At 41.4% G+C, this 19,864-nt stretch overlaps 1 protein-coding gene across 4 annotated transcripts in view; it reads left to right on the top strand.

Annotated features, from left to right (window-relative positions):
- The window catches only part of AGPAT4 (1-acylglycerol-3-phosphate O-acyltransferase 4), a 69,149-nt gene that overhangs the window by 32,660 nt on the left and 16,625 nt on the right, over nt 1-19,864 (top strand). For all 4 annotated transcript variants that reach the window (XM_074537350.1, XM_026793085.2, XM_005486491.4 and 1 more), the window contains 3 exons: nt 6,483-6,652; nt 14,622-14,783; nt 16,995-17,148. In XM_074537350.1, coding sequence (XP_074393451.1) covers nt 6,483-6,652; nt 14,622-14,783; nt 16,995-17,148 — 486 coding nt within the window. The remainder of the gene's footprint in view (nt 1-6,482; nt 6,653-14,621; nt 14,784-16,994; nt 17,149-19,864) is intronic.

The following is a 19,864-nucleotide window of genomic DNA, read 5'->3' as shown; positions in this document are numbered from 1 at the left end:
ACAGGGAATGAGGGTTATGGGCAGTTTCTCACCCGTGGTTTCTCCCACTGGTCAGGGAGAGGGTTCCCCTGCTGCACTGTGGGGTCCCTCCCACAGGAGACAGTTCTCCATGAACTTCTCGAGCCTGAGTCCATCTCAGGAGTAGCAGCTCCCTGCAAACTGGTGTGATGTGAGTCCATCCCACAGGCAACAGTCCTCCCAAAACCGCTGCAGCCTGGGTCACTCTTCCATGGGGTACAGTTCTTGAAGGACAGGCTGCTCTAGCATGGGAGGAGGGCCCCTCTCTCCATGGGTCTCCCATGGAGTCTCAGCCTCCTCTCAGGCGTCCCCCTGCTCTGGTGTGGGGCTCCTCCAGAGGCTGTGGTTTTGGTGGGAATTACTTGTGAGCAGTGCTGTTGTACAGACATCATGAGGTACTGTCACAGGCACTGTCCTCATGGGTAACAGGAGGCTCTGGCATATTTGGTCTTTACTATTTGGGGTGATGTTGTCTGGTTGAGCACAGTTTGGAGAGGGTTAAGGAAAATGGATCATGTAAATGTTTTGTCATCAAAAGTATTGTTTTTATTTGACCAGTTGTGACATAACTGAAAAATTGGAAAGGATTTGCACGCAGAAAGCCTTCTTCAAGTTTAAAAGAGAAATTGCAATATTCAGATTAAACTCAAGTTGAGAACAGTTGATTGAAGGTTAATTTATCTGTTTCCCCATTTAGCCTGTCAGAGGAAGGAGAATTGGTCATAGGTATTTAGGTAGAGTAGGGATACAGAGCAGACAGTAACAGAATTGTCTGTGGAATAGTGTGTTGGAGGTACACAGGCATCGTGGAGGTGGCATTAACAATAGCTTCATAATCATCATTTCCCAGCTATCTTCTGACTGGTTTTAGAGTATTATAGATTAGGCTTTCTTTAAGAGGAAGCAGAAGTCACTCGTATGAATCCACCAACATGGAAAACATGTATGTGTTCTCAGGACAGATACATGTTGTTTCTTCTTCTCAAATAACTTGTCACTGTAAGAGGGTCGGTGACTTCTTCCCACAAGCTTATTGGGATCACCTGCTAGCTGGAGTTGGTAGCTTGAGCACTTCCTTTCAGGCTGTCATCTCCCTTCTGCTGATAACTAATTCCCATGAGGACGTGAGTGTTAAGGTCTTTGTAATAAACCCACTGGTCTTGTTACGCCGTTGGTAACAGTGAATGGTTTATTCAAATAGCTTGGAAGGGACGCTATTTCTTAAAGATATGCAGGCTTAAAATAATAAAGCCTACAAGTAGGCCAAGGATGCCAAAATCAAAAAATATTTTTGGGGGTGTGTGTACACGTGTATAGGAAACTGCTTAAAAGAAGGCATTGGAACGAGACTGGTGTTCCTTTTGCACAGTAGCTGGCAGTGAATGAGCTGTCAGCATTTGTTCTTTGCTAAGCAGTTCCTCTGTGGTGCTGCTTCTGCACACAGTAGAAAAAGCCAGTGGTGTTTTGGACAACAAGAAACCACATCCGGAAGAGAGCAACTGCCTGATTTTTGCCCATACAGAGCAAACATCAGTGCCATAGGAACTTGCCAAGCAACATGTTTTCTTTCACTGTTTGTTGTACTAATTCCTTTGGTCAGCACGTGCTATACTGTCCCCAGTCATCTGTGGCAAATGCAGCGCATTATCTGTGTTGGAATATATGATTGTTGAAGAAGGGTACGTTAAAATAATTTCCTGCAAGCAAACGTATGTGACTTGGAACCTGAATATGTGAAAGGGCTATTTTGTGCTTATCTTTCTCCTTGCAAGCACATCCAGTAACTCATTGTGACAAGTGAGAAATTAAAAGTCACCATTTCTTCCTTCCTCTCTGTTGGTGATTTCTGTCCTTAAAACCACAGACATGTAATTAGTTAAAGTGTTATTCAAGGAAGTTGCTTAAAGGGTCTTCCAAGGAGACTGGGGCAAAAATCTGCAAAACCAGACCTGAAGACACAAGAGAAGGGTTTTGCTTTTTTTTCCTTTTAAATTTGTGTGCATGATTCCCCATAACCCTTCCCTGCCATCAGCCAGTACTTTTGCTGCAGGACAGCTTTAAGGGAGGGAGAAACAAATCCAGAGATATCAATGGTTTCACCACCAGCTGCAGTAGATGGTGGGGGTGGGGAGTGGGACGTGTGGTGGTGCTAAGGAAAGAGGGGACTGGATTTTGGTCTTCTGTTTAAACCCACAAAATCACAGAACACCAGGCATCCTACATTTCCCCACAGGTGGAAGACCAGGCCCTCTGCGTTGGAGCGAACCAGAAAACTCCATTATACCTCATTTGTGCAACACGTTCATAGAAGAGAATCTGAAGCTGGAAAGCTGATGCTTGGTCTGGCTGGGCTTCCTGTATGACCTCCCACTTATCTGGGGGAAGGGAGAGAGGCATTGCTTGACTTTCCAGCTGCAGGGGGTTTTTCCCCCAAGAACTAGCTTCTGTTGCCCCTCACAGGAAAGATATATATGTTTTTTATAAAAATAATTTATTTTAAACATTTTTCCTGTGGACATGTAGCAATATTCAGCTCTGAGTTCTAGTTTCATGTACCTAATCAATGCAAGCAGAATTCCTGCTTTCAAGTTTTCCTCAAAATTAATTGCAGCTTCTGTAGAGAAGAAGAAAGTAGAGACCAAAAATAAATTAATAAATGCCTGGTCAGGTTAGACAGCAGAATGAAACAGTGGAATGGCCTCTGTAAGGAATATTTGGAAGTATTTCGAAAAACTCTCAGGCAGCTTTGCAGTGAATTCAGAGGTTTAACCCTGCCTGTCATGCACAGAGAGCTTATAAGTAGTTTAGGGGAGATATGGACTTGCTTTTCTTAGTTACCTGTAGACTTCATTCTATGAAAAATTCTTAGGAAGTGGCCCTAATAGGTGTAGTCTGAAAATCTGGAAAAGTAGTAAGTTATTGCAAGGCACAGACTCTGGACTGTGCTACCTGTCAGTCCATCTTTAGCCTTATTTTTGCATTTTTTAGGATGCTTTCCCCAGTGTTGTATGCAGTGCAGTCATTCATCATGCAGCTATTCACCCTGTTTGCTCTTTGAAATAATGGCCAACAGCTTGCCCATTTGTTATGCTTTTATTTATATGGGAGAGTTTGCTATGCTTTTACTATATATTCTCATAAGAATTTTCTGAGTTCTTTTTCTTGATGTTGCCTTAATACACAGATTAAAGAAAATGAAGAGATTAAAGGACATGAAGAATGTCATGGAGGGAAACAGTTCTGTAGCTCTTTATATAAGGTTGTGCACTTACTTTTGAATTTACAAATTATTGTTCCTATTGAGTCAATGCAGAATTATGCTTTTAATGAAACTTTAAAATAGGTAAGTTGTAGTTAATCTTGTGAGCAAATGTTTCCATGTTTATCCCATAATTACAGAATGGATAAGGTTAGAAGGAGCCACAGCAGGTCATCTGGTCCTTATCAAGAATAGTTAGCTAAAGGAATTTCTAACACCTTCTACAGAATAACAGTGTTAACTGTTTTAATGGCTCATTCTTGCAAAACTTTGAGGTGTAAGTCTCAGTAAACTCTGTGTGTTTCCCTTCTTGCCTTAAATGCTGTTTTTCATTTAATGGCTTACAGTTCAGCTCTGCCTTGGAGATTTTTTCCCTAGTTACTAGTTCTGAAGTACTGGCATTGGAGCAGCTCAGATTTGTGCAGTGAAGGGCAAGGAAACTATCTACTCTTGCAGGAGGTAGGGGTGTTCTTTGAAGCAGGATGAGTGTTTTTTTATTTCAGAGAGGTAAAAAAGCTCAAAATTCCTAGGCACATAAGGTATCCATATTAATCATTTGAAGTTTTGATTTCTCTCTTCCATCAGCTTCTTCTGAAGCTAGTTGTAATGCCCTGTAAGGAATCTGCCTTCAAAGCAGGGAGTGGAGATTTCAAGTTCCTATGGATTTTCTCCTTCCTTTGCCTTAATTGTTTGGCAGTGTCACTGGAGGAATTGCTTTGAAGGTGGGAACTGCTTGAAAGGTAGGCGCCCTCACAATGTGGTTGAATATGTATTCATCAGCTCAGTTGTGGCGGTAAAACTCCAAAGCCTCATTAAAGGGGCAAAAGAAGCTTTTTTTCTACTCTCTATGCAATTGATTTCTGCTCATACACTATGGCTGGCATACAAAGGAAGAAACTTCCTCTGACCATCTCTGTACTGTGCAGGAGGGAGGAGAGTGTGAGTGGGTGACCTTGTGTGCCTGAGCCACACAGCAGATTGCTGGGTAATAAATTTCTGTGCAAGGCTGTGGAAGTAAGCTGGTGACACAATGCAAGAGTAGCACAAACTGACACTACTTATCATTGCTTGAGATCCACAAGGAGAAAGGAGGCTAGGAAGAGGGGGAAAGAAGGAGTAGGGAAGATGAGGGAAAGAAACATGTTAAGAAATTAGAGGTTGGCAGATGGTTTTTACTGTCTTTAAATACAGTGGTGTGTTCAGTGCCTGCTCTGTGTTCCTGCAGCAGCTGCCTGAGCACATCAGTGACAAAAGGCATGTGAGGTGAGGGATAGGGACCTATTTCTGCAGTATTTATTCAAACAAAAATCCTGCTTATATGAAGCCTGAAAAATCAAAGCACATCTAGAAATAATTTTGCTTGTGCTTTTTTGGAATGTATTTGAAACTGAATCTATCAAACTGAAGAGCTCTGTGCATGTGGCACACCTGTATAGTGAGATTCACGATATGTTATTAGTTTTGTTCAAATGCCTTAGTAAATGACAAAATAAATAAAAAATTCACACTTGAAGTGGGATGACTTTTCTCAGGTAAAGTTGGCTTTTTTGTCAAGACAGGCTTACCTTCGTCATCTCTGGCTGTTTGGTTTTCTTTCCCAGGGAATAGATTTAATGGCAGGAGGTGTTATAAAGAGGGAAAGTCAGGTGGCAGTCATTTTTTTCTCTTAGTTGGATTCCTGGTTAAGCAAAAGATTGAATCCTGTCACTAATTCCCTTTCTTTTCTGTGATGGTGTTCTGCCCTAGGATGTGACTGTAGATTCTGCAAAAGTTTGCACATTACAATGTGGGATGGTTCTTTTCCCCCAGCTATTACTCAATTTTGCTGTGTTTCAGGGAGTGGGGGGCTTTTATTTCCAGTATAAATTTCATAGAAATCTATGACCTTAGTGTGTTTCACAAGGCATCACTTTGCAGGGGAAGTCTTCAAGGTTTTTGCTTCTGTATCTTCACAGCTGCCTTGCTGAGATGTGAACATCTTTGGTTTTCACTGAAAAATTAGTTTGCAGTCAGTGAAATCTGCCATTCCCTGGTTGGCATATCTCACTTTAGGTCTCCCTCCACATCTCAGGCTATTGTTTTGATGCATAATTGCATGCATTAAATAATAATGTACTCCTGCTGCAGTAGTAGTCACGTTCCCTGATTAGAAGTAAGCAAGTGGAGTGACAAGTCAATCATTTATCTGTATCATAAACACGCTTTTATTAAGGTATATTAAGGTCATGTTACCTGAATAGAGATTGTCTGTTAGCCTGCCTGTAGCACTGTTAGACAGAATTCATTCAGATCATTAATGCCTGTTCTCCAGTGTACAGCACAATGTCATCCAAGAGCTTCAGGCAGATAATTTTACTCATGATGGCTGGAAATGTAGACCTGTTCCTAGCTGGTTTATGTTTTCTGTCAGTAGATGGGACCAGTAGGGGACCAAAGTGGAAAAGGAATTCAAATGTGTTTCAAAGACTGGCCTGATTTTGATCTTTCATGAGGTAAATGAGCATTTTTCATGCCTTCAGGCTCGTCTTAAGCCAGGAGAGTATCTTGGTTATGTCATCCTTCCAGCAGAGGCATTCATGTGACACCAGAGAGATATGTTTCACTTAACAAGGAATAGCCCCTTGCATTAGACCTTTGCTTTGGTTCAGAACTTTCCTGACAGCTTTGTCGGGAGGCAGACGTGTCCCTTAACTCCTTTTCAGTCTCAGACAGACAGCTTTCATTTAGCCCCACAGTACTCCCAGCTCAAGACATGGGTTGCTTTAGGAGAGCCATTTTTTTCAGGTTTTCATTTTCCATCTCTGTGGAGATAGAGCTCTGAGTTTCTTGGCTTTACTGACTCACCTCAATTTCCTGTGCCCCAGACCAGAGTGATTTCACTAAATAAAGGTTTGATTCACAAGTCTTCTGGTCAGACTTAAAGTTCCAAGCAAAACAAACACAAAGTGTACAGTGCAGGCCTGTGCTTGATAATGGAACAAGCAAATAGGAAATGAAAGGCATATGATAGTCACTAGGATACTGCTGAGAAACCACTTTCCAGCTTGTAAAGATAGCTGTGTTTTAAACAGCCTTCTTACGTGTTCTTCATTACAGCATTTTCTTTGCCACATGCCATTGAGGTGACTGATGTTTTCAACACATTACTGACTTGTGGTTTTGCAGATACTGTGTGCATTCACATATTTCTCATTCTTTGTTTCAGAGATGGTGATGTTGCTGGAATGGTGGTCAGGCACCGATTGCACCCTTTACACTGACCCAGAGAGTTACCACAAGTACGGGAAGGAGAATGCCATCGTAATCCTTAATCACAACTTTGAAATTGACTTTCTCTGTGGTTGGAACTTTTGTGAGAGATTTGGGGTCTTGGGGGTGAGTTACTTAGTATATAAGATAAATCTCCTTGGATGTGGAAAAAACAGCAAAATAAGTTAATTGTGTTTTTGAATTAACAGATCTGTGCTCAATTAACAGATCTGTGCTCAAATTTCACTAGGCTGCTGTCCAAAATTAGAGGTGAACCTAAAGCAGTGCAGTGCAAGTGTGTGGAGACAGGATGGCTCAGGAAACCACAGCTATTTTAAAAGCATTGCAGTTAAAGCTGATGAAGGAAATATTTTCTTAACCTGTGGAGATCATTACAGTTATTTCTCTCTGTGTGTTTACTAAGTAACTATTGCAGTTCCTTGTGCTGCACAAAGATGAGCTAGCCCGTGATTCTTTCCCGGTTTAATTACAGAATTTGTTTGCTTTTTCCAGTGTAGCCTTACAAATCCACAGCTAGAGTTTGAGTGATGTAGCCTGCCTCTCTCAGAATGAAAGAGTAGCCAGCACTTAAGATGAGAGAGGCAGGCTACATCTTAAGTGAAAGCAGTAACTAAAAGCAGTAAGAGATGGGGGAGGCATGAGTTATTCATGGTTGAATACACTACTACATTAAGCTAGGGGTTCATGTGCCTTTGTTTTCTGGGTTGCTTTTTTGTTTCCCCTGTCAGATCATGGGGATAATTCAAGCCCCCATCTAAATCAGCCTGACTTCATTCTGTGATGGTGATGATATTATCTGTCTATAAAGGATTTAGATAAGAGTCCCTCCCTCACAAGGAGGAAAACCAGTGGCTCATTTTGGCAGTGTTCTTCAGCATCCTTGTAGCTTTGATACTGGCCTCTGGCAAAAGTCCTGACCTTGGATTGTGTGAACCTCTGATTTTTGCGGCCTTCCCTTTGGACTTCTTGCATTTTCTGGACATTGAGGTACCATTCCTGTCACTTTCAAATTAGAATAATGGCAGTCTGTTTAACAAAAACAGGGCCTTAAAAGGGGAGGAAAGTGAACCTAAGCATTATAGTCTCTTTGTGTAACCAAAATGGCTGTTGGCTTCTGAGTAACTTCTGCCATGTTATCTAGGACTTGAGTACAAGTCAAGAGCTGCAGGATGGCATGGAACAGTAGGAAATGTAAGGAAACCAGTTCCTATGTGCAAAAAAACAGTGGTGCTGAAGTACAGTCTGTCTAATTTGGTAAGCCAAATGCCCTCAGTTCTCTAAATAAAGCTGTGTTTTAGAGGGTCAGGTGCTTCTTCAGAAAACACCAATGCAGAAAATTGAGGGATTGTTGCTGTGTAGTTGGATGGAATCTTACTAGCTGCAATTTTTTTAATAGTTTTCCAAGTTAATAAGGTTTCTGTTTTAGTATTTTATGTTGTTACCTACACATAAGGAAACCACAAAGTAGAAACAACTGTTGGAATTACTGTGCTGCACTAACTGAAAAGATATTTTTCTTTTTTCTGGCTGCTTGCTTATATTATTCAGTTTGCATTTATGCTAATCTTAGGATTATTTTAGAAACTGATATATGCTGCTTGTGATTTTGCTTTTGTTTTCTTTAACAGCAAAACAAAAGCAAGTAAACAAAAGACTCAAACAACCAACACAAAACTATTTCAGTCCTGAGAAATGTACTGTGGTTTTACTTCCCAGAAACTGTTCCCAGAAGAAATAGTTTCCACGTGCTCTCATTTGCATAGATGTCTTTACTTAGCAAAGCAGTGCATTTCCCTTTTGGGGCAACCAGCCCAAGTTCTTCTTAAGCCATGTTAAAAAAAACCCATAAAGAATGGAAAATACCAAACGTGATTTTCCTGAGTGGATTGCCTCTATTGCTGTACTGGTTCTTGTCTTGGGCCAGTGCAAGGGTAGGTGATTGTGCAGTGATGAGGAGTGAAGGTTGGTGACTTGTGCTGCCTTACATGAGCTTCCCTTGTGCAGAGTTTCATGTCATGGTGTGGCAGCACAGTTAGGAAGATAAAAGCCTTTATGGCTGGCATTTAGGAAAAGGGTTCCAGGAAAGAGGCATGTTGCACAGGGGCCTTTCTGAGGTGTCATAGCCTCTGGTGTTTTTTAGCTCAGGGACTTTGTGAGCCATTGGGTGTTTATATTTAATGATGTTTAGTTGTATACTCCGTGAAGTTTCTATGCAAACTTTGGCTACCAGCCAACACCTTACTCAGCTTATCTCATGTCCGCTGCTGCTGAAAAGGAAATCTTGCACATGCAGTCTCCTGTGTCTGTTATGATGCTTGTCTGCCCTGTTTGGCCATGTTTTAAAACTCTTTCAGTCTCTTTTCTGCCTTAACTAATCCAGTGAAGAGGGGAGAAATGACTGGGGAGGAGGAAGAGGGAGAAGGTGAAGAGAGATTTGAGCCAAAGGAGTTGGAACTGACTGTGCTTGGCTTCAGCAGGCAGAATGGCTTTGTTGTGACATCCAGCTCTGCCCTACAGCTCTGGCAGACAGCAGTAACTCTCTTAAGAGAGTGTCACATGCATGTTCAAACTCTCAGTATTTTACAGCTAGAACATTTCTTTAATGAAGCCCTTAAATGTAGTAATTTTTTGCTTGGTTGTTGTGGTGTAACCATCCAGGCAGCTAAACACCACATAGCCACTTGCTTACTCCCTGCCTCCCATGGGATGGGGGAGAGAACTGGGGAAGGAATTTGGGCTTGAGGTAGAGTTTAATAGGACAGAAAAGGAAGGGACAAAAACAATGATAATCAATGATGGTGATAAAAGAATCAGGGTGTATAAAACAAATGATCCACAATGGAGTTGTTCACCACAGTCCAGTTCCTTAGCAGCAGTCCCCAGCCATCTTTCCCCCTGGTTTATATACTGAGCATAACATCAAATGGTATGGAATATCCCTTTGGCTATTTGAATCAGCTGTCCTGCTGTCTCTCCTCCCAGCTCTTTGTGTCCACCAGCCTGTTTGCTGGCAGGGTGGTGAGAAGCCAGAGTCCTTGATGTAGGGTAAACACTGCTTAGCAACAACTACAACATCCGTTATCAACATATCAATATTCTGCTCCTCAACACAAAACACAGCTACTGGGAAGAAAATTAGCTCTGTTGCAGCTGAAATCCAGACTTCTTTTTGTTTATTTGAACATCCTTAAACTTGTCTTGCCCCTTTGGTTCCCAAAAAAAAAAGACATTCCCTTTTGAAAACTGCCTTTTCTGATCTTAGTTGAAACATTGAATTTGTGCATTTCTCTGCTCCTTCTCTTGTCTCTCTTCTCCTGGATTGGCTTTCTCCTTATACCCAAATTGCCGTAATCCCTGCAAGTTTATAAAGCTCTATCAGTGTGGCTTTGGTTTATCAGTGGGATTTAGGGGTTGGGGTTTTTTTGATGTTTCTGGGAGATGGAGTAGGAGTAGCATAGTCTCTTGCCTGTTTTTAGGTTTGTGAATCTGAGTGTTCTTTAAGACTCAGATCTTGGCATGTGTATGAATGAGGTTCTCTGCTGTGTCCTTCCCTTTTCCTGTCTGTGACATTCCAGTCTTAGGATTTACCTTATTGGGACAGCCTAACCACTGTGTCCCCATTCAAATGCATTAGTAGCCTTTACTTTCCTCGAGGTGTGTTGCTAACCATTCTCTTGAACAAAGACCCAACTGGACACCAGAACTCAAAATCAGGACTTGGGCTATTTCTGAGGAGGGAGCTGTTATTCAGGATTCTTACCAAAAGTACTTTATTATGCTTCCTGCCTGGATTCACTGCTTTGTTGCTTGGTCTGACAAAGCAGCAATAAAATAGCTTTGTTAGTAATTTTAACAGCCATTTGTCTGAGATGAAGACATTAAAATTGGCAAAAATTGCCTGTGCTTTAAAGCAAAACCTGGTGGTTTTAACCTTAACTACCGGTTCCATATGTCAGGCAACTTAATTTTATTTGAGAGTTGCTTATGTTGAAGCTTGCTGTTCGAAAAGCTGAGTGTGGCCTTAAATGTAGGTGTGAGAAGATACTTTTTTCTATTATTGTATGAGACTAATAGGTGTGTGGGCACAATAGGTTGTTTGTGCATTTTAATATATTCACACATTTTTAAACTAAATTTGAAGTGTAAAGGGACAAAATCAGGCTTACTAGTGGTAAGTCTGTGTTACCTTTCCAACATGGAGAAATTTCATTCAATATGAAGCATGAGGAATTAGGAGCATAACTAAATTTCTGGAATGATGGCTTTGAGTGACTAAAGAGACATACCTAGCCATCATGATGTCCCAGCAAGTATAATATGAAGGAGTGATATATTTCAAAAGTAGAGCAGTTGGAATCATTGAAAGTATGTCAGTGCTGAAGGGAGCCTGCAGAGCAAGTAACTTACAAGGCAGATTGCTGTTGCTAATGGTTTGCACTACAATGAAATTATTTTAAAACTCAGGAACAAGTTTTGTTGGACACTTCCAGCTTTCACATTGATTTCATGCTTTTTGTTGTGCTCTTTAAACCAGAGTTGTTGAATAACTGAGGCTGGACATGTAGAATCATTATTTTCTTTCTTTGACTGCAAAGTTGAGCAAATGCACTAAAGCAAGTTTGTTAAAATACTTTTTTTAAGGTGGTGTTGGTGCAGTCATTCATGAAGGAGAACTTCATGGGTATTTCATTTGAACAAACTTGGCCAAAATAAATTAACCTGGATTAAAATGTTAGTGTTGTAGATAAGTTGTTCCTGTCCAGTGGTAATTTCGTTAAACGTCTATTGAAATTACACCATTCTGAATACTGAAAATGTTTGACTTCCTTCAAGAAGGCAGATTCCGTGGAATAAATCAGCACTTTTTAATGATTATTTTTCTGTTGAACAAGCTGTACTGTTCTATTGAACAATATTAAAAGCAACTGTCACATATTTACCAAAGCACTTTAGTAAAGGAAAAGTTAGTTGCATTTTTTCCCTCAGGTACTTTCACAGGAGCTGTGCATAGGTAGATGACTGAAACAAAACAACTCTAGTTATTTTAAGAGGGATAACAGAATCACAGAACACACAGAGTTAGAAGGGACCCACAAGGATCATCAAGTCCAACTCCTGGCCCTGCACAGCACCATCCCCAGGAATCACATCAGGTGCCTGAGAGCATTGTCCAAATGCTTCTCAAGCTCTGTCAGATGGTGCTGTGACCACTTCCCTGGGGAGCTGTTCCAGTGCTAAACCCTTAATATCCTTTTCCAGCCTAAACCTTCCCTGACACAGCTTCAGGCCATTCCCTTGGGTCCTGTCACTGTCACCACAGAGCAGAGATCAGTGCCTGCCCCTCCTGTTCCCCTCACAAGGAAGCTGTAACTGCAGAGGTCTGCCCTCAGTCTCCCCCATGCTGAGCAGACCCAGTGACCTCAGCTGCCCCTCAAGGCTCTTCACCATCCTTATGGTTCTCCTCTGGACACTCTCTAACAGTTCAATGTTTTTTTACATTGTGTCCCCCAAAGCTGCCCCCAGCACTGGAGGTGAGGCTGCCCCAGCTCAGAGCAGAGCAGCACAATCCCCTCCCCTGCCCTGCTGGTGATGCTGTGCCTGATGCCCCCAGGACAGGGCTGGCCCCCCTGCGTGCCAGGGCACTGCTGACTCACGTTCAACTGGCCAGTGACCAGGACTCCCAGGTCTCTTTCTGTGGCACTGCTCTCCAGCATCTCATTCCCCAGGATACAGGGCAGCTTCCAAGGGGAGGCCTGATGTATTCCTCCCTCACAAGAACAGCCTTTCCAGCATAATGCACTGAGGAGTTTCCTGTGTCTGATTAGTTCTGTTGTTAGCCTTCCTTCTACTGCTAGAACAGATGGGTGCATAAAATAGCATGAGGTGATTTAGTTTATTTTTATGTGCATCTAAGGAGTCATACTCACACATGTCTAAAAGAGGGCTTTTAAATTTTAAAAATGCATCAGCACAGTAAAAGAATCAGAATGTGCCCCAGGGAAGAGTTCAGACATCTGTTGTGCTTTTGTGGTTATACCTGTGCTACAGAACACACTACTTGTGTTCTGTATTTCACTTTATCTCACAGTAACATTTCTTGGTATCACTGGGCTAGATGCAACTTCTTTCCTGCCTCTTGTGAAACTCATGTTCTTTTTAAAATATGTAAAGTATTAGAAAATAGATATGGTGAAATAGTCATTTTAGCTAGCATTTTGGACTACAATTTCTGTACTTTAAAGTGTGCAGGACAGCTACTACATTGTCTCTCCTGACACTGTGTTCTGGAGGCTTTGTGCACTCTACACAGAGTACACTTAGGTTAGTTTATGGTAGTTCTTATGACACTCAACACTTAATGTAAATAAACTTTAAGAATATGTTGAGGTTTCTTCTCGTTTGTGGGGTGGAGGTGGTGGGGATAGGGCTGCTGTTGGCCTCCTTGTGCAGGAAAGTGGTAAAAGGAGAATCTATATCTCTGTGCCCAGTTTGTGGAGCTGGAAGAGGAGGCTGAGTTCAGTGTTGCTGCTCTCATATAATGGGCACTAATGTACAACATGGCTTGCAACTGAAATTACTGCAGCTGCTTCTCAGGGGAGCAGTGGGTTTGGAGTCCTGATCTGAGCCCATCACTGAAATTATGAAATTCTCAAATTCTCAAGAGAGAACACTATTATTGCAAAGCATTAAATCATTTGATAGAGATGGTTCCCCCATTCTTAGAAATGGAACTCTCTGTCATCCTCTGTTCTGCTTCTGTGTAACAGTTGCTGGTGAAGCTGTGTGATGTGCACTTGCCTTCCAGTCTTAAGCTTTTAGATAGCTTAATTATTTAAGGAATTTTCCTTCTCAGGGAAGGAGAGCAGATGAAAAAAATGAGCTGAGATAAAGAACTAGGTCAAGTCTCTTCTTGTAGCAACCAAATGAACAACAGTGACTAAAAAAGTAAAAGGAAATAGTTTCTGTTGATGGTAACTTTTACCAATAAGTAATTTCTAGTCAAATTCCATGCCCTGGAATCTATCTGCAGAGCTTTTGGATGGGTTAGCTTATAATAATATCATGGTCAGAAACTGGACTGTAATTACTCCCATCTCTTCTAAGGAAATGTCACTGGGTTTATTTTAGGAAAGGCTGAACCAACAATTTCTTTATGAACACAATACATACATGTGCCATTTTATTGATTAAATAACCAAGTGAAATGTAAGACAGCTCACCAGGGTGGGCTGGCTTGGAAGACAGGAAAGGAGCACATGGAATCAGTTCTCCTGCCCTAGGGGATGTTAGTCTGAAATGATCACAGAGTTAAATTCTGGAGTAGGATTAATTTACAGAACATGCTGAATGCTTGATAAATCACAGACTTCCTGTCAAGTGTCTGGACCAGTCACTTCGGTGTCTGTCACACCTGTGAGACAGAAAGAGTGCTTTTTTGTTTTTTCCTACTCCAGAAGCATGCTTTGATGAGAAATTTGCTATTCTAAGTATGCCCTTTCATAAACAAAACTGAACACAAATTAAGTATTCTTATTGCTGCTGTTGTTTCTAGTGTTTATGGTTTCTTCTATTGGTAAACCATGTGTGCATAGCATCAGTATGTTGTGCTGCAGAGGCTCTGTGACTCTGCTTTTTATTTTCCTCTTTTTTTTTTTTCCCTCCATGTAGAGATGTATAGTTTCAAGGTATCTTAAAGGAACTTGAGCTGCCAGTGCCAGGATCTGATTGAATTAAGAATTTTGATTCATACAGCCCAGGTTATTTACATGGATTCCTCCATGTTTGAAGGAATTTGGCTTCTCTTTTGGGTTTCAGTGTTTGGGTAGGAGAGAGCAACACACACTCATATATATTTAATTCTAGAAGTCTTCCATGCAGATATCTGAGATTAGATTTGACTGTTCTGTCATATGAGAGAACCTTATTTTTCTTTGTTTTGCTTTTGCACTGGTGTTAAAACTGGGTCTGGTCAATATAAATGGTTATCTTTGCATCTAACTAAGCAAGTCCCATACCCACAGTGTACTCTTAAGTGGTTTAACCCTGTTTGTGTTGCTTTGATTCTGTCCTGCAGAGTTCCAAAGTGCTTGCAAAGAAGGAGCTCTCCTACATGCCTATCATTGGCTGGATGTGGTATTTCCTAGAGATAGTTTTCTGCAAGCGCAAGTGGGAGGAAGATCGGAAAACTGTGGTGCAGAAGTTGCTCAATCTCCGGGACTACCCTGAAAACTTTTGGGTGAGTGGTGCTTAATAAATGGAGTGTGAGGTAGCAGGAGTGAGAGGCACAGGCAATATGTGATGCTTACCAGATTGTTCCTGAGACTTTGGATTCATTAGCTTCCTTGGGAATATCAGGAGAATACTCTCAACTGAATTCTCTCTGGAGTTTCCCATGTTCTGTGCTGTTTCTTTCTCTGTAGTATGGAGCCCTACAGATACTACTGCAAAAATACCTGCACTGTGATGCACTCAGTAAATTTTGTGGTTCTCTCATTACAGGCTCTGGATAGGGGTAGATGCAACGGTTCATGGCTGTCTAAGAGATGCATGTGACAATGCTGTATTGAAGCACATCAGCTATATTTGTTACCTTAGCTCTCCTTTCACCTTCCCAGGGATTGCAGAGTTAATATACTAGAGTTTCTCCTTCCCAGTGATTCTGCCATTCCTGTGAAGGTGTTTGGTCAGACATGGCCCAGAAGAAGTAGAAGCCCCCTGGTCAGAGAAGTGGCCTGATGTAGCCATTGTCTCTGCACAAGGGAAAGAATTGTTGTAACTTTTCAATAACAAGAAAGTCTTACTTTTTGCATTACCATAATTTTTTAGTATTCACCATGCCTGGCATTTCTTTATCTGAGAATGAAAAGGCTTTGAATTTTTTCCTTTTCTCAGAAAATCATAAAAATTGCAGTTCTTCTGAGCTAGTGATGGCAAGAGTGCAATTCAGTTAAAGAAATGGAATCTTAAGCAGCGTCCCCAGGGCCTACAGAAACTGTGCTGTTTCCTCATGAAGATGTATATGCTGTATTTCTCATGCTCTGAAACAAATTCCTTTTGTTAATTGCCATTGGTTTAAATGAGTGCTAAGCAATCAAAACTAATCTCTGTGCTTCAGTGTTTATGTGACTTCCAGGCAGGAGGCTGTCTAGCAAAGGGGTGATTCTGGGACTTCAGTTTCAGTTTCTCTCCAGAGATTTGCCTGTGCTCTGTGACTTTTCTGTACATGTAGGCAGCTCCACTCTAATCAATGAGCACAAGCCACCACCATCCTGTAGATTGTCTTGTAGAGGGATTGCTAAAAAGGAGGTATACCTATGTAATGGAGATTACTGTTAATGTACACCTGGGGTTATTGCAGTGTGGAGTTTTAATTTGCTTTTGTATGATGACATAATGTCAAAAGGCACAAGAATAGCACCTTGGAAAGTAGAGAAGGCAAAGCATGCTAAGTGAACAAGAGAGAATTTCCCATCAGTTCCTCTGTGTCTCATCAATCTGAATAACATTATGCATGCAACACACTGGTAAAAGCTCTCTTGGATGAGCTAGAGCTGAAGCTGGCTGCTTGGCTAGTTTCTTCAATATCTCTGTCTTTTTTGGCTACATTTTTGCTGTGGGTTATGAGGACTTACTTTGTGTCATTTGGCAGTGCTCTCTGATGTGTTAGTTTGCATTCATGCTTGGCAGAAAGCAGATGAGCAAGTGGTAGATCTCCAAAGATCTGTGTGCTCTCCCCTGCCTGCCAGTGGCAAGATTGTAATTATTCATGTCTGAGCACTTCTGTATAGTTCATAAGAGCATGAGCCTTTCAGTTGTCCTGCATGTGCTGCCTTACATCTGTTAACAGCTGTCTCATTGGCATCAGAGTTACTGCCTGAAGTTTTCTGTCTTAATATCTGACCTAAACCTTCCCTGACACAACTTCAGGCCATTACCTTGGATCCTGTGCCACAGGGAAACTAAGCAGGTTAGAATGAGGGGCAAACAAGCTGGGCACTGAAGCATTTCCTAGAAATTTGTTTGGTTTAGATTCTTAGCAAGTTTTAGATGCCATTATATTTGAATGCTTTACCATCAGAGAGAGATTTGCAACAGGAGGATGTTTGGAGTGTTTTCTAACAGCTTATTAGAGATGGAGTGACTCAGAGAAACCAAGTCATTCTGATGGCAAATAGCAGAGCAGATCTTAAAGCCAAAAGGCTGAGGTTCAAACTGGATGGCAGGTTGGATGGATGAGTGTTTGGATTTGGGGTTTTGGGTTTGTTTTTTTTTTGGTTGGTTGGGATTTGTTACCTCAGTCAGATAAATTACATAAATGTGTGTGTCGCTACATGTGTCCCAGCTAGCAGTGTTAATTTGGGTTGTGCTGGTGGGAATTTGAGAGAACTCTGCTCAATCAGAAGAAAACATGAGCTTCTGTCTGACTGTATTTCTGTTTTGGTTTTAGTTCCTGATTCATTGTGAGGGCACAAGGTTCACAGAGCAGAAGCACCAGATCAGCATGAAGGTGGCTGAAGCCAAAGGTCTGCCCAAGCTCAAGTACCACCTCCTGCCACGAACAAAAGGATTTGCTGTCACCGTGCAGTGTTTGAGAAATGTAGGTAAGGAAAGTCACAGGGGACAATGCTAAATGGTTATTTCCTCTAACAGCTGACAGTTTGCCATGCTTTTCTTTTCCCTGTAGTGTGTGTCCTAGCAGAAAAATCCTGGGATGCTCTCAAAAGCATTTAGTTTTTTCACTAGCCTCTGGTTTTAATAAAAAAGTCCTGAATCGGTTTGTGGGGTTGATTTTGGTTGTGGGTTTTTTGTTTTGTTTTTTTTTTGGTGGGAGTTTTTTGTTTGGTTTTTTGAGTTTTAATTTATTATTGTTATGTTTTGTTAACTGCAACTCTGTGTTGAGGAATCTCAGTTGCATATTTTGTACCAATTGGTACTTATTTTGTTGCATATATCGTACCTATTGCCAAAGAATAGTATTTCTTATTATTTGCTAAGCAATTCTATTCTAAATGAAGCAAATGCATCAGTAGAGAGTCTGAGGCAGTGTGTCTTAAAATAATTTCTTGTGGTAAAAGGCTACGTCAAATAATGCAATTTTAAAATCCAAAAATATTCTACTTTAAATTTCTGTATAGATTTGCTCTTTAGAGTTTCTTAATGGAGCTGAGGAAGGGGAGTGGGCCTTGACTGATGATACATGTAGGTGAAAGTCATAAACACTTTCTACATTATAGAACATGAGTAAGTTTTTCTTTATTAATACTGTTTTGAGCTCCCCTTTTTTTTCTGGTTACTTGCATTTGCCAGCTTTAAAGTGACATCATATTGCACATGTTGCCTTTGAAGTGATACTCTTTGACTAATACTATCTATCAAATTCTTTGCCTAATACTACTGTCAGTCTTCTTCTGTGTACTTCATGGGCACAGGAAAGACAGTGCTAAGTAGCTGTAGTGTTGCAGAGTCTTTGGGATCTGGTAGATTTGTGTGATAGATGCCTGGTGTGTAAGAAAGAAAAAAGTGTTTCCTGGTTTAGAAGAAAATGTTCCAACTTGACTGAAGTTAATGTCAAAACTTCTTTTGTCCTTGAAGACGTGTTTTCACTTGGCATATCTGGGATAGCTGCTGTAAGGAAAGCTTCCCAGTCAGCTGGCTTGCTATCTCTTGTATTTCTTCTAAATAGCCTCTGGCAAGCCAGGTAGATCATACCACTGTTGTAGCTCCCCAGGCACCCACAAGGTCCCACCCCCACGATGGATAGCATAGCTTGGATCCTTTCTGGCCCATGAAGAAGAGATAAGTTATGTGAAGCATCCAGCACCCCTCCAAAGAGCATGGCTTAGCCTTGCCTGTGGAATCAGGGTGCCTGTTCTGCTGAGGGCACAACAGCGGCTGGTAGCAGAAGTAGGGTGGAGTCTGTGGCCTCTAATGCCCTGAGCTGGGGATCAGGAGCAGGTTATTTTGGTGGTGGTTTTGTTCTTATCACTGCTGTGTGTAATGTAAGCAAAATATGGTGTGATTGTGGGAAAACATTCCAAAAGGAAACAATTTTAGGAAATCCAAGTGACATAAAAAGTTTTGGACATCCATGCCACACAGTACCATAACACTTACCAGTACCCTAAATATTTGAAATTCCTTTAGAAAAAGGAGACTGAGGTTGCTAGATTGCTTATTTATTTAGGGGAGTAGAGCATATGTCACTGCCTCAATGCAGAAGCTGTAACTTGCTAGATGGAGCAGTGTAGGACAAAGGCAGTATTTCCCTGTGAGGGTTTGAGGAGAAGCAGAGTCATAACTTCTCATACACAGTTTCAGCAAAAACTTGAGCTTAAAAATCCAGCCAATAAACCTCTGAGATTTGGATGACCCCATACTGGTGCTGCAAGTTCTTCTAGGTTTGTTGCTTTATTTGCCTTGTTATTTTTTGCAGTGACAGTGAGATAGAAAAGTTACTGCTTGGGTTGGTATGTGTTTCTGTCCTATAGAGACAAGGGGATCATGTAAAGAGCATCTGAAAACAATGTCCTATTTTTTAGAACTGTGTGTAGGATTATTATGTACAGATAATAAGTCCATGCAAATTTTTTGAATAGAGAATGTGGTGGCAGTCTCTTTAGACAGTCCATGATCTGGAAGTGTAATACTGTCTAGAAATTAGATCATATCTCTAAAAGTGAGAGACTGGTGCTGAGCTGCCTGAGCCCACTTTGGGCTGTGCCATTTAGGCTGATGCACTTTCTGCTCTCCCACAGGGGTGGTGGGCCTGGCTGGAGTGCCTTGCTAAGGGATGTAGCACGACATAGCAGTGGAGCCAAGTCACAGGTTTGGGACCAGTTCACAGCTGGGTGTGACAGGAGCTCCTGTCCCATTTTTTTCATCCTTTCTGACAAGGGTGTGATTCAGCTTGTCAGAGGCTGTAGTGCTATGGGATGGGTAGATGCTGGTGTCTCTGGCTGTAGATGTAATTCACCCGTGGCAGCAGCAATCACAGGTTGGTCCTCTTCAAAACTTTGTATCAAGCCTTGATGGTATCTGCTGCAGTCACTCAGGAACAAAAAGAGTTCAGAAGTAATTCTGCAGTAGTTGGAAATAGACATCAGTCTATTTCCATTGTCATCAATGACATCAGTCTGGCAAGCCCATCTCTTGTGAAAAACTTAGTTTTAGAAGGAGCTTATTTATTGGAATCTGCCTCCATGCCAGTGATGTGATATCTGTCAGCATAAACAGATGTATTTGGATAAAAATACCTTTCATGCAAAATAACAAGTAAAGAACCTTCCCTCCTAACTAATTTCTTTCATAAGTGATAAT

The sequence above is a fragment of the Zonotrichia albicollis genome, chromosome 3, assembly GCF_047830755.1.
Source record: "Zonotrichia albicollis isolate bZonAlb1 chromosome 3, bZonAlb1.hap1, whole genome shotgun sequence".
NCBI lineage: Eukaryota > Metazoa > Chordata > Aves > Passeriformes > Passerellidae > Zonotrichia > Zonotrichia albicollis.
This window is presented reverse-complemented; position numbering and strand designations above follow the sequence as displayed.